The sequence below is a fragment of the Vulpes lagopus genome, chromosome 10, assembly GCF_018345385.1.
Source record: "Vulpes lagopus strain Blue_001 chromosome 10, ASM1834538v1, whole genome shotgun sequence".
NCBI classification, from domain to species: domain Eukaryota; kingdom Metazoa; phylum Chordata; class Mammalia; order Carnivora; family Canidae; genus Vulpes; species Vulpes lagopus.
Window position 1 is genome coordinate 108,472,968 of NC_054833.1, and position 13,159 is coordinate 108,486,126.

Here is a 13,159-nt window from a genome sequence, read left to right on the forward strand (position 1 = left end):
TGGGCATGGCTGGTAAGACCAGGCCAAGTTTCTGTTTGTTAAATCCCAGGTCTGCACTACTTTGCCTGACTAGATGCTTATTTCTTAGAACTCTCCACTGTCCTATTTGTGGTGAATTTGAGCCTTCCCTTGTTCTAAACTGTCATCCCACCACCACTACCCCGACCCCCAAGAAGCTAAGACACTGGATATGTTGTATACACATACCCTCCAGAGCCCTGGCCAGAGCTTGGCCCTCACCTGTCCTGCAAATGCTGCTAAGAGGTCCAAGTGAGCCATAGCACAAACTGAGCCTTCAACAAGGAGCTAGGATACACTAAACAGCATAGACTGAGCCTGAGAAAGCTCTCACTCCCTAGTGGAGAGTGGGGGACATGTGAGAGACTGGCTTGTTAGCTGCTCACAATGGGCTTCAGTCCCCACTAGTCTGGAAGGGCAATGCTGCCCTTCCACCACCTTATTTATGATTAGCCAGAACTAATGCTAGGAACATAGGTCCAATCCCTTCTCCAACTACGCACCTGTACAACCTCTACTCTACCCCTCTCCCCCACCAGAGACTTGATTCTCAAGGCAGTGCCAAGGGGCCAAGAGGAAAGCAGAGATTAGAGAAACATTTGTCATTTCAGTTCACAGATAAAAGGAAAGCCCCCAGGGAAGTGGCTTTTCCTAAGGTAACATAGAATGGAGTCATGTTTTATGGAGTCCAAGAAGTGTCCATTTGTGCCTGAACACCCATCGTAAATAGGGCTGGCTTTAAAGGTAGCCTTTCCTCATTGGCTTTGAGCTAAATTACTTGAATCTACAGATAAAAATATCACCACACCCCTACAATATCTAATCTACATAGTAGAAACAGGCAAGAAAATGAGTCAAAAGATCACAAATCCCAACTCCTCCACAATGCAAATGTACCAAGGCCAAGGTATCTATAATTCTTATGCATGCAGGAGGCATGGCTGGCTCCAGCTGTGGTCTTCACTAATTTAAGTAACTGCAAGCCCATGTATGCCACTGTACTAGGCTTAAAATGGTAAGTGAAATTCAACCACAGCTGAAAATACCTGAGGAATTCAAAATCCTCAAAAGAAGTAGCAGTCACAATTCAGTTTAGTTCTCAGTTGTCCCTTCCCCTAACCCACAAACTGGGACGGTTTGGGGCAGTTTCCAAACTCTTTGGAGTCCACTGGGCCAAGAACTCTGTAAGAACCTTGTATGAGGCCAGGGTCCATGTGCTCAGGGCCCCTTTATGAACAACATGGTCACTGAAGCATTTCTACCCTCAGGATCAGCCTGAGGTCCTTGAGACCTAAAGCAGAGGCCTATTGGGAGGCCTATTTTCCCAAGTTTCGGGAATATGGAAATGAGTCTTTATAAAAATAAAATAGCAAAACCCAAATTAAAACCTTACTTTCTGTTTAATTCGTTTTGCCAAACAAACACAGTGAAAACTTTAGTCTGACTAATTGTACAGAAAATAGAATTTTTAACCAGTAGCAAACATAACAGGATAAACCTAAGTCTCTGGCAAGCTGGATCTTAATCAGCAGGTCACCTAGATCCCCTTGTAGATGGCCTCCTGGGGAAGGAGGTCCTTGTAGGCAGAAGCACAGATCTGCCAGTCCCCATCAGAATCACAGGCTGCACCTGGGAAGGAAAAGCACGAAAAGGAGGAGAACTGATGTTACTTGTATCTCTTATCACTACACACATAAGAGTTGTCTCAATGCTGGCCAACCTCAACGTGTTGTCTTCCCAAACCCATAGTCTTGGACATCCGACCTACATCCTGAGTGGGTAATTTTCAGGTTCAGTGGTTCCGAAGCCTCTGCTTAACCAGAACCTGCAACATAAACTGGGGGTCAGGTGGGGAGTGGGGGGACAAAGTCGTAACTGCTGGTGTCACCTGTGCAGAGTCTGAGGTACCAGACTTCAGGACCTTGCTTTATGAGAAAACAAGAGAGGGTGCCAGGTCACCAGCCAAAAAGTCCAGCTGCCCTAAGCTTCAGTACTGTCAACCAATGTCCCCAGGAGTATAGGGGAGTTCAAAAGCTGCGGCCTAAGGTCCCTCCAGGCTGACAGGGGTCCAGGAGTCCAGCAAGCCGAAAGGGAACCCATTCACATTCCGTGCTTCTTTCGGATGACCGCCATGGCCAGCAGCCGATCCTTCTCACGGAGTTCTTCTCGTAGCTTGGCCTCGGTGAGACGCAGGTGGCGGATGCTGCCTTTCATCTCCTTCATCTTCACCTCCATCAGCGCCAGGATGTCCCGCTGCTCGTTCAACTTGCGCAGGAGCTCCTCCTCCGTGGTGCCTGATGACAATGAGTATGAGTGATCGGAGCCAGTATCAGGGAAGCCCTCTTCCCCTACCACCACCAACTGGGGGCCCATAGGGCACTCTGCGGCCTCCAGCCCTGCTGTAGCAGCCTCTAGCTCCGACGCGGCGGCTGCAGCGGCTGCGCCCTCTGCAGCGGCGAACTCCACTTGCACGGTCAGGTCGATAGGTTTCACGTCTTCGCCGGAGGGAGTGGTGGGCGCTGGGGGCACGGACCCCGGAGCCTGACTGCTGTCTACAGCGGCCTGAAGGGTGAGGAGCACAGCAGCAGATGCAGATACCAGGTTCGGCTGCAGCTGGGAGGCCTGGGCAGTGGAGGCTGATGGCGACGGCTGCTGCTGCTGCTGCTGTTGTTGTTGCTGCTGCTGCTGTTGTTGTTGTTGTTGCTGTTGCTGCTGCCTGCGGCGGGCGGCTGCAGCCCCCGCGGGTCTTCGTGCTACTTTGCGCTCGTTGACGCCGCGCAGCGGGAAGATGGTGGGGACGCGCACCGTGTAGGTCTTGCGGCCGCCCTGGAAGTGGACGCTGCAGAGACGGTGGCCCGTGGTGGGCTGGAAGGTGGAGAAGCACCCACTGACGCCAGCACGGGACACGTTCTTGAGCCACAGGCGCCGCAGTTCAGCGTCCTTGGGAAACGTGTAGAAGTGCAGCGCCTTGTCCCGGTGCGAGTTGTTGTAGCAGCCCGGCACGCAGCACGTAAAGCCTGGCATGGCTGCGCCGCGCGGCTTGGCCCGGCCCGGCCCGGCCCACCGGCCTCCTGAGCCCTTCGACGGCCCGGTCGGTCAGCCGCCGCCCGCCCCTCGACGGGCGGCGCCGCGCGGAGCCTTAGGCGGCTTCCCACTACTGCCGCCCGGCGCGGCCGGCCTGGCCCGGCGTCCCGTGCCCAGAATACGCTTCCCGCCGGCCCGCGCTGCGCCGGCCGCCCGCCTGCGCTCCGGAGTCGGCCCCGGGGACGCCGCGAAGGACCGCCTGGAAAGGAGGACTACGCCCCCCACAATGCACCGCGCCAGAAGCTGCTCACTTCCGGAGCGGGGGTGTGATTATTCCGGGCGCTTTCCAGGGCACCGTGACGGTCCGCGCGGAACAGATTCTTACCCCCACCCGGCTTATCCCAGGCCGACTATAGAAGCGTATTCGGTTGGAACGCTGTTGCCTGGACCGCCCTTCACAAGGACCCGGAATCCTGATGGGGGGGCGAGCGGCGGGCGGGGGGCAGCGCGCGCCTCTACAGTGCGCAAGCGCCTTGGGCCTTTGCCCACGGAAACTACAAATCCCGCAATGCCTTGCGCTGAACTCAGCGGCTGCGGCCTGGAGCGCCGCCTAAGGGAGAGGTGGGATTACAGGAGGCTAGGATTTGGGTGAGGTTGTGTGTCCCCCGGAAGCGTTTCCCCAGTCCTGCGGGCTGTGCGTGGATGGCATTCCTGCGGCGACTGGATGGGAGACCAGGGCTTCAGTGCCCAGAAAGACCTCAGGAGCCCCTTTTTCTGCGTTCAGGGCCCCCCCCTAATTCAGCCGCTACTTGCGTTGACTGTCATCAGTCATCAGTAGGTACCTACTGTGTGGAGGATACAGTGCAGTGAGCTGGGAACCTTGCAGAAGTTCGACTGACCAGGCCTGACTACCTAGAGGGACGAGGGTCCGACTTTTGGATAATAGTTGTGAATATACCCGAATGGATGTCTAATCACAGACATAAGTGCTATGAACTAATGAACAGGACAAAGGAAAAAATTGGAGGCAGAGGCCAAGGAAGAAAAAATGGTGAAAAACTTGAGTGGGGAGTATGTGGTCCTCAGGAAAGAACTAGGCTCTTTCCTTAAAAAGCCTGGAAAAGGGCAGGTGGGGTAGCTGAAGCAATGAAAGATACCAACCTGGGCTAAATTAAAAGATTGGGGTTTTAATTCTGGGAGACGAGATTGGGAGCTGTTGAATTGTTGAACCCGAGAATGGACAAAATTTGTATTGTAACAAGATACCTCCCATTCCCCACTTCCGTGGAGAAAATGTTCTAAAGGGCAAGAAAAGCTGTGGAAAAACTCGGGGAAGGCCAGGCAGTTCTGGGGAATTACCTGCAAGCTAGCCCTTCTTTACTGAGTTCCCCCTTTCTCCCACTTCTTGCCTTTCTCCACCCTTTCTCCAGACCCCTCCTCATTTTTTTTTCTCCTGATTACAGGCCACGGGTATGATATTAAGCCTAGAATATAATATTTCTAATTGTTTAATATTAAAAAAAGAAAGACCCGTCTATTTAAAAGCTTGTGAAAGAAAAAAAAAAATACCCCAAGTTAATTTATTTAAAAAATTTTAAAAAAGCTTTATTATAAGAGGAACCGATACTTAAAATTTTGGAGAAATACAGGACAATAGGAAATGAACAGTTTGGTCCCAACATCCAAACATTACTATTGCATTTTTTTAATTAAGATTTTATTTATTTATTCATGAGAGACAGAGAGAGAGAGAGAGGCAGAGACACAGGCAGAAGGAGAAGCAGGCTCCATGCAGGGAGCCCAACGCGGGACTCGATCTTGGGTCTCCAGGATCACGCCCTGGGCCAAAGGCAGGCGCTAAACCACTGAGCAACCCGGGAATCCCTACCATTGCATTTTGTATTTACAATTAATGTGCTCCATGGTATGGGTTTCACAGACTCATAACAGGAAAAAGTCCCGTTCCTCCTGGCCTATGCCACTGAGGTCTGCAGCTTGCTTGAACCCCTTCAAACACAAATGCAGCCCATGGTGAAAGATGTGCATTCATTTGGGTGAATATATAACAGTAAAAGCATGAATACACACTGTTATATGATTAAACCTTTAGCAATGTGTGTAGTAGAGACAAATTTAAGCAAAAGAGCATGTTATCTGTTGTGTTTTTTTTTTTAAGATTTTATTTATTTTTTCATGAGAGACACAGAGAGAGAGGCAGAAACACAGGCAGAGGGAGAAGTAGGCTCCATGCAGGGAGCCCGATGTGGGACTCAATTGGGTCTCCAGGATCACGCCCTGGGCCGAAGGTGGCGCTAAACTGCTGAGCCACCCAGGCTGCCTGTTATGTATTTTCATTGTCATATTATTACTGATAGAGTACTGTTCCTACCTGTCTTAAGACCTACCTTACTCAAAAAATATTGAGAGGTCAAATTCATATCATTTACTCATGCACAGACAGTGAAGATTATGCTTAATAAAATTCTATGGGACACCTGGGTGGCTCAGTGGTTGAGTATCTGCCTTTGGCTCAGGGCATCATCCTGGAGACCCAGGATTGAGTCCCACATTGGGCTCCTTGAATGGGGCCTGCTTCTGCCTCTGCCTCTGCCTCTGCCTCTCTCTCTCTCATGAATAAATAAATAAAATCTTTTAAAAAAATTCTACCTCCCATTTCATAAAATCACCTCTAATCTACACTTAAATCTCTTATACTTGAAACATCTAGAATGCATAGCTTTATCCCCACCCCCCACCTTCTATCTTGTCACCTCTGGAGAAAGACTAGAACCTTATCACATGTCTCCTTGCTTCCAATCTTGCCTCCTCTATAAAATCTGTTGTTCGTATCGCTACATATATATATTTATGTAATTCCTCTGCTTAAATCCCTCCAAAAGCTCACTGCATTTAGAATACTGTCCAAACTCCTTTCCATGGTCTGGTCCTTGCCAGTCTCTCTCATTCCTTCCTCCCTTCTACATGCACCTAGTATTTCTTTTTTAACAAGTAGCAAATGTAAAGTTTAATCATTTTTTTAAAGATTTATTTATTTATTCATGATAGCGAGAGAGAGGCAGAGACAGGCAGAGGGAGAAGCAGGCTCCATGCCAGGAGCCCGACGTGGGACTCGATCCGGAGACTCGAGGATCGCGCCCTGGGTCAAAGGAAGGCGCTAAACCGCTGAGCCACCCAGGGATCGCTAGTTTAATCAATTATGTAAAACACATAGACACCTGATCTAGGAGCAAAAGGACAATCCCATGGAAGACTCAAAACTCTAGTTCTAATTTAGTTTCCGTGAATATTTAAGAAAGGTGGGGGGATCCCTGGGTGGCGCAGCGGTTTGGCGCCTGCCTTTGGCCCGGGGCGCGATCCTGGAGACCCAGGATCGAATCCCACATCGGGCTCCCGGTGCATGGAGCCTGCTTCTCTCTCTCTCACTGTGTGCCTATCATAAATAAATAAAATTTAAAAATTAAAAAAAAAAAAAAAAGGTGGGGAGCCTGTCTGGTGAAAACATGGTAATAGAGTTTTTAGCATTCTGAGAACTTTTGAGAGTCAAAATGCATCTCAAAATCACACATTTGGGCAGCCCCGGTGCTCAGCGGTTTAGAGCCGCCTTCAGCCCAGGGCGTGATCCTGGAGACCCAGGATCGAGTCCCACATTGGGCTCCCTCCATGGAGCCTGCTTTTCCCTCTGCCTCTCTCTCTCTCTCTCTCTCTCTCTCTCATGAATAAATAAATAAAATCTTTTTTAAAAAATAAAATCTAAATAAAATCTTGGGGATCCCTGGGTGGCTCAGCGGTTTAGCGCCTGCCTTTGGCCCAGGGCGCGATCCTGGAGTCTCAGGATCGAGTCCCACGTCAGACTCCCGGCATGGAGCCTGCTTCTCCCTCCTCCTGTGTCTCTGCCTCTCTCTCTCTCTCTGTCTATCATAAATAAATATATAAATCTTTTAAAAAAATAAATAAAAATAAAATCTTTTAAAAAAATCACACGTTTGGAAATTGTAACATTTCTGCTGGATCACAAACAGCCCACTAGCCTTTGGGTCTACAAACTTTCTGCCTCTTCTAAGGCAGAATGGTCTTCACAAATGCAAATCTGACCAGGTCGCCTATAGAATAAAATTATTTTTTCCTATTTAAGTGTCTTTCCTTGACTCTAGAGGGAGATGGGAATGCGACATTTTAATAATAATGATTTATTGAGGACCTGTCTTACTATGTTAAACATTATCTCATTGAGGGGTGCCTGGTGGCTCAGTCTGTAGAGCAGAGGACTCTTGATCTCAGGGTAGGGAGTTCTAGCCCCACCTTGGGTGTAGAGACTATTTAGATATATGAACTTTAAAAAATAATCTCATTGAATCGGTACAAGCCCCTTATTAGATGGGTATCACCTTCAACTTACAGATGAAGAAACCAAGGCTTCGAATGTTTGCACAACGTGCACTCCCAGGTAAAAAGTGCCTCCAAATCCAGAGCTTGCAACGACCACTACACGCTCCCCCTCCCCTCTGGGCAATAGGGTTAGAGCTGCAACTCCCGTGAGGCAGTGCGGCAGCCTCGCGAGAGTTGGCTTAAATGCGGCGGCGGGAAGGCGGCGGCCAAGGCAGCTTCAGCGCTTGGAAGGCGGACTGCTGAGGCGATGGCTGATACCTACAACAGCGACAGCGAGCCTACGACGCGCACGCTTTTGAGGCGCGTGCTGGATACTGCGGACACGCGCACCCCACGGCGACGCCGAAGTGCTCGACTTAGGTATGTGACAGCGCTGCCGAGGGGGTCAGGTCTCAGCGGGATCCAGTACTGACCCTATTTGGAGAGGGAAACTGAGTCTCGCAGAGCCGCAGGGCCCAGGGTTCTGAGAATTGGCTCCACCTTCTACCGGGCTCGGGTCAGTTACTTGTGTCCCCATCCCTGGGAATCCAGACTGCCAGGTCTCGGGACCACAGAGGTCAACTCTGCTCACGCCTTTGCGTTTCTGCTGCAGGTGGTGCAGGATAGGCGCTCAGAATCTGGCCTGTCCTGTTCTCTGGGCCACACCTCCCCCAACACCGGCCCAAAGTGTATCCAGGCATCCACCCTGAACTGCCCCCTCTGTGGTGCCCACCTTTTCCCCGCACATGCAGTCAGTCCCCTTTCCCTGTAGCTCTCAGCTGGAAGTTGGGAAGGGCGCTAGAGAGCACAGCCTGGGCAGATTCGGGAGGCAGAAACTAGAAAGATGCTTTGCTCGGGAGCAGGGACTTTGGCCTGACCTGGTGGCAGTGGCAGTGGATGAGGGCTGTGGTGAGCTCACGGCCCAGAGGGTGTGGCATCTGCTAGACTGGGGCAGCGCAGTTTTACAGCCACTGGGAAGCTACTCACAGTAGGTTTTAGATCTGTAAGTGATGAGATGGGAGCCATGCCTTGGGAATCTGAGAGGGACTGGAATGGAGAGACTAGGGCTGGAGTGACCTATGTAGAAGTTCCTGTCAAACACTGACAAGCACTTAAAAGGTTTCAAAATACTCAAATATCCTTCTTGGGTTGTTAATTTTCATGTCAGGAATTAATACTTTTCCAATTGCTCCTCTTGTCTGTGTGGATAACCTCTGCGTCTAACAGAGTCAGGTCTGTAAAGCCTTCCTTAGCCCCTCCCTCTGGCTGGATCATTATGATCCCTCTTTTTCCCATATCCCTCAGGCTCCTCTATCCACAAGCTGTTGATAGAGCTGGGAACAAAGGGTAAAGGGAGGGGCAAGTGGTTTCTGGGTCCCTGGCTTTGAGTGAAAAGGGCTTCAGGCCAGGATCCCTGATGAAGGCACATCTCTGCATCCTCTAGTTCCCTCTCCCTACTTAATTCTCAGAGCTATTGGTGTTTACACAGTGTCCAGAAAGCCCGACTTGAAATGCCGCTGAGCAGCCCCACAAAGATGAATGTGAGCCGGCGTTCCCAAAGAGCCAGGGTAAGTCCCCAGGCCACTGACCACTACAGGGCTCTTGCTGCCTTCAGGGGGCTCTGAGATCTGGCTCTGCCCTGGAGCCCACCTTGAGGAAATCTCAAGGCAAAGCCACAGACTGATTACTTGGTGCTTTCATCCAAAGTCTATTGACAGATTGGCCCGTGTTCAAACCAGTGGGCACCTGGATGAACAGACACCCCGGACTCTGCTGAAGAACATCCTTCTAACTGGTGAGTGAACACTAGCTTGCTGATCAGGGTTAGATACCAGTCCCTTGGCATACTTCATTCAGGGCAGCCTCTCCTACCAACCCTACCCTCTCTTTGCTGTTCTGCAGCCCCAGAATCTTCCATCATGATGCCAGAGTCTGTGGTGAAGCCAGTACCGACGCCGCAGGTGGTCCAGTCCTCTAGACGGAAAAGCAGTCAGGGCAGGTGCACAGTGAATTCTTCCCTTGCGCTGGGCTGTTGGGAAGCTCTAATCAGGGAGTCTCTTGAGGGCCCCAGAAGCCAAGATTGGGCTTCCTGGCCTGTCTGAGATAAGTTCCATCCTTGTAGCCTGGAGCTGCAACTTCCTGAACTTGAGCCACCCACAACCCTGGCTCTAGGTCTGCTGGCTCCTGGTAGGAAGAAGCAGAGGCTGAGATTGTCAGCGTTTCAGCAAGGAGTGGACCAGGGGCTGCCTCTCTCCCAAGGTAAGACCCTGGACAACACCTTTGGCTATCCTCTTGCTCTCTGGAGAAGCTGAGGAGGCCTGAGAGAGGGCTCTCAGGAGCCTCGTAAACTCATCATGGTTTCTTTTTAAATTCTCTTGCAGAGCCTCATGGGAATGCCAATGCCTCCTCCCTTACCAGGTGCTGTTGCCTATTCTAGGGGTTGGTGGAACAGCTTGGACAGGGAGGTATTAATTGGGTTGGAATCTGGCCATACTGGTCCCTGCCAGTTTTAGCTTCATGGTATCATTGCTGTGTTCTAAGAGATGAGAGCCACAGGGCAGATGTGGAGTTCTCCTGAAAATTGGGCCTCAGATACCTGACTTTCCTTTGTGCCTCCTCCCTCCCACCAGCTCCCTCAATTTGACTTTTGCCACACCTCTCCAGCCACAGTCAGTGCAGAGGCCTGGTTTGGCTCGCAGACCTCCTACCCGCCGAGCTGTAGATGTGGGTGCATTTTTGCAGGATCTGCGAGATACTTCTTTGGTTTCTCCAGGTAAGGTTGAGATTTCCCTCTCCCACCCCTGTAGGAAGTGCTGCTGAGTCCAGGATTACTCCTCTCTCTGTCAAGGACAGTGAGCCAGCTTAGCCAGTAGGTCTATGAGGAGTTTCTGCTTTTTTTCTCCAAGGTGCCTCTTGTCTTAATGGGGCCCCAGTCTTGATCCCAGTATCTTCTAGGATCTCATATTCTTGAAAAAGTTCAGGGCCGAGGGAAAGAAAGGTGTGGTGTGGTGACTGGAGCTTCTTGGCAGATTGATGAGGGTCAGGTTTCAGGATCAGCTGGCCAGTCAGAACTGACCAGGCAGCCTGATTCCAGAAGACAAATCAAGTTCACTAGAGTAAGAGGAGGCTTCCTAGCAGAGGGAGCAGAGTGAGAAGTGTGGAGGCATAGGTAAGCAGTTTTGGTGGGACAAGCTGTAGAGGGTGGGAATGCTAGGCTAAGAAGGAGGAAGGTAAGCAAAGAGAGGTGTGGAAGGTTGATAAGGCTGGAAAACGGAGGGTCAACTGGTGTTTGATCTCCAGGTGACAGCCTGAGAACCCCTGTTGCTACCGTGCCAATGGATACCGTGTTGGAGGACACTCAGCCCTTCTCTCAGCCTTTGGTTGGCCGTTCCCCCAGTGTATACCACTCCCTGCCCTGTCTCTCTCATACTGAGGCTGAAGATGCCGAGAGAGCTGTCAGTCACAGGACACAGAGCAGTGGACCTAAGTTGCAGAACTACAGTGAGTATGTGGAGCATGTGGCCTGGACCTAAGCCTTGGATGAGAGTTGACACTGGTGCTTTTCCCTTCTCAGTCCTGTATGTGTGCCCCGCAGAGCTCCCTGGTTGTTGGTTCCTCTTACATGTTAGAGCAGGGTCAGTTTTGGGCCAGGATACTCCAAATAAGTACCTTGGTCTGCTTCTGGACACTTCTCCTCAGTGAGCTAGACTGGGTCTTACTATACCCTCTCTTTATCCTTCTCAGAGCTACAGCCTTGTCCTACTGCTTTTCTAACCTATGTTCTCTCCCTTGATTCAGACCCTGGAAAACAAGCCCAACTTCTGGCAAGAAAGGCAAAGAATGTTGATGCCCTTGCTATGAGCTTCCCAAACAAGAGCAGTGCAATCTCTGGAGAAGATGGAGCAGACCTTTTACAGGATGGAATTGATGAGGAGGCAGAGGAAAGGATGGAGGAAAAATTGAGTGTGAGCGAAGTAACGGACACAACAGGAACACAAGGATCTGTCAGGACAGAAAATTCTAAGGGATATAGAGAAATGACAGAAGCTGTTGAGACTAATGAGCCAAAAGGATCTTCAGAAGATGAGGATATCTCTGATAGAAGAGGTAAAGGGCCCAGTGCAGGGAAGAGGGAGTAAATGGGTAACAACTGTGTTCAGTCCCTAATCTGAGGAGTTATACCTCTGGGTTATGTTTCTGGGCATAAGTTATGTTGAGTTGGGGAGATTCTGAGGGGCCCATTGCTTGGCTGGCTAGAGCTAGATGTGGCCCTTGAGGAATAGAACAAGGAAGCTGTGGGCCTTGATGATTGGGTGAGATAGTCAAGGCTGAGGGCCCTGTAATCCTGCTCTTTCTCTACAGCAAGTCCAGAGTTGGCCTCCAACACCACTCAGTCTCCTCAGGCCAGGCGACCTCAGTTTCTTGAGCCAGCTCCACCATCTAGCACTGCAGTGTAAGTCTCATGACCTTGTTCTGCATGGGCCTCTCAGGAAGGGGGCAGGCTTCAGACCTTGGCATTGAGCACCAAAGGGTTATTCCCCTTCCCATTGGAATGCAGATGATCACTCAAGAGATCACCCTTAGACAGGCTGGGTGGGGCTCACTGAGTACATGTGTCATCCTGGTGCTTGCTTCCAGGTTCTTAGAGGAACCTGGTAGGAGGAAGTGCCTTAGTATGTAGTCAGAGAAGGCTTCCTAGAGACTTTAGCAGAATTGAATAGGTAGCAACAGGCAAAGGGGAAATGTCCATGTGGAAGACTGAGGGTCAAGGGCCTGAGAAAGTATCAGTTTATGTAATGAGTCTAGACTGCGAGATTGGGTCCAGACTAGAGGATCAGGGCCCCAGGGAAAGATCAGGCCTCTATGTGGCCCCCTGTCCCAATCACGGCCCGGCAGAGAGTTAGAGCTCTTGGTCCAGGATAGCTAAGGAGCATATGGGCCCTAGTCTGGCTGGAGCCAATAAGACTTGGTTTTGATTAGGGGCCTCTTCGGGCAGCATTTTAGCTAACTATCCACTCTTGCCCCCAGCTTATCTTCAGAGCCTCTGTCGACCAGGTTTCCTCCCAGAGCCCGAGCCCCTGGCTCCAGGCCCCGTCAAGATCCCCACAAGACTGGACTGAGCCACTATGTGAAATTCTTTAGCTTCTGTGCTAAGATGCCCATGGAGAAGAAGGCTGTTGAGATGGTGGAGAAATGGTGAGTCCTGAACATTCAGGGTGGGGAGAGGAGCCCCTCAGATCGACAATACTGTTTAGTCTGTCCTACCCCAACCCTTTTGGCAGCCTGGACAGGTATTTCCAGCATCTTTGTGACGACCTGGAGGCATTTGCTGCTCATGCTGGCCGTAAGACTGTGAGGCCAGAGGACCTAGAACTGCTGATGCGACGGTAAGTGGGCAGAAGCAGGGAGGTGCTGGGTATGGGAGGCTGCTACTGATTCTGTCTCTATCTTCCTCTGCTGCAGGCAGGGTCTGGTCAACGACCAAGTCTCTCTGCATGTGCTTGTGGAGCGGCACCTGCCCCTGGAGTACCGGCAGCTGCTCATCCCTTGTGCATTCAGTGGCAACTCTGTCTTCCCTGCCCAGTAGTAGCCAGGCTTCAACACCTGCCCAGTCCTTGCCTAGGGGACTGCCCCACACATTCTTCCAGTTTTCTTCCCCAGTTCCCCAGCATCAATAAAGTGTCACAAACAGAATGTGCCGTGTTTTGGTGTATATCCTGGGGCCAGCCAG

The 13,159-nt window shown here is 50.9% G+C and overlaps 2 protein-coding genes across 3 annotated transcripts; one reads left to right on the top strand and one right to left on the bottom strand.

The window, feature by feature from the left end:
• Positions 1 to 1,399: 1,399 nt before the first annotated feature.
• THAP11 (THAP domain containing 11) lies at positions 1,400 to 3,340 on the bottom strand. The gene has a single exon (XM_041773089.1). It carries the CDS (start codon positions 3,040 to 3,042, stop codon positions 2,119 to 2,121), a length of 924 nt encoding a protein of 307 aa, XP_041629023.1. The 5' UTR covers positions 3,043 to 3,340; the 3' UTR covers positions 1,400 to 2,118.
• Positions 3,341 to 7,545: 4,205 nt separating this feature from the next.
• On the top strand, positions 7,546 to 13,158 carry CENPT (centromere protein T). Of its 2 annotated transcripts, XM_041769956.1 has the most exons (13): positions 7,546 to 7,809; positions 8,918 to 8,996; positions 9,136 to 9,223; positions 9,331 to 9,427; positions 9,551 to 9,687; positions 9,810 to 9,846; positions 10,059 to 10,201; positions 10,729 to 10,929; positions 11,227 to 11,535; positions 11,791 to 11,881; positions 12,457 to 12,624; positions 12,711 to 12,815; positions 12,892 to 13,158. In XM_041769956.1, the coding sequence occupies exons 1-13, from the start codon at positions 7,697 to 7,699 to the stop codon at positions 13,013 to 13,015; spliced, it is 1,692 nt and encodes a 563-aa protein (XP_041625890.1). In that variant the 5' UTR covers positions 7,546 to 7,696; the 3' UTR covers positions 13,016 to 13,158. The 2 variants fall into 2 exon arrangements, with proteins under 2 accessions (XP_041625890.1, XP_041625891.1); XM_041769957.1 differs by lacking the exon at positions 7,546 to 7,809 and having other exon boundaries at positions 8,916 to 8,996; positions 9,147 to 9,223.
• The last annotated feature ends 1 nt before the right edge of the window (position 13,159 follows it).

What these genes read in the sequence shown, in the direction of transcription:
- THAP11 (XM_041773089.1), bottom strand. Translation starts at nt 3,042, where the DNA reads ATGCCAGGCTTTACGTGCTGCGTGCCGGGCTGCTACAACAACTCGCAC.
- CENPT (XM_041769956.1), top strand. Translation starts at nt 7,697, where the DNA reads ATGGCTGATACCTACAACAGCGACAGCGAGCCTACGACGCGCACGCTT. An exon ending in CGCCGAAGTGCTCGACTTAG is followed by an intron (nt 7,810 to 8,917) that starts GTATGTGACAGC and finishes GTGTTTACACAG; the next exon opens with TGTCCAGAAAGCCCGACTTG. An exon ending in CTAGAACTGCTGATGCGACG is followed by an intron (nt 12,816 to 12,891) that starts GTAAGTGGGCAG and finishes CCTCTGCTGCAG; the next exon opens with GCAGGGTCTGGTCAACGACC.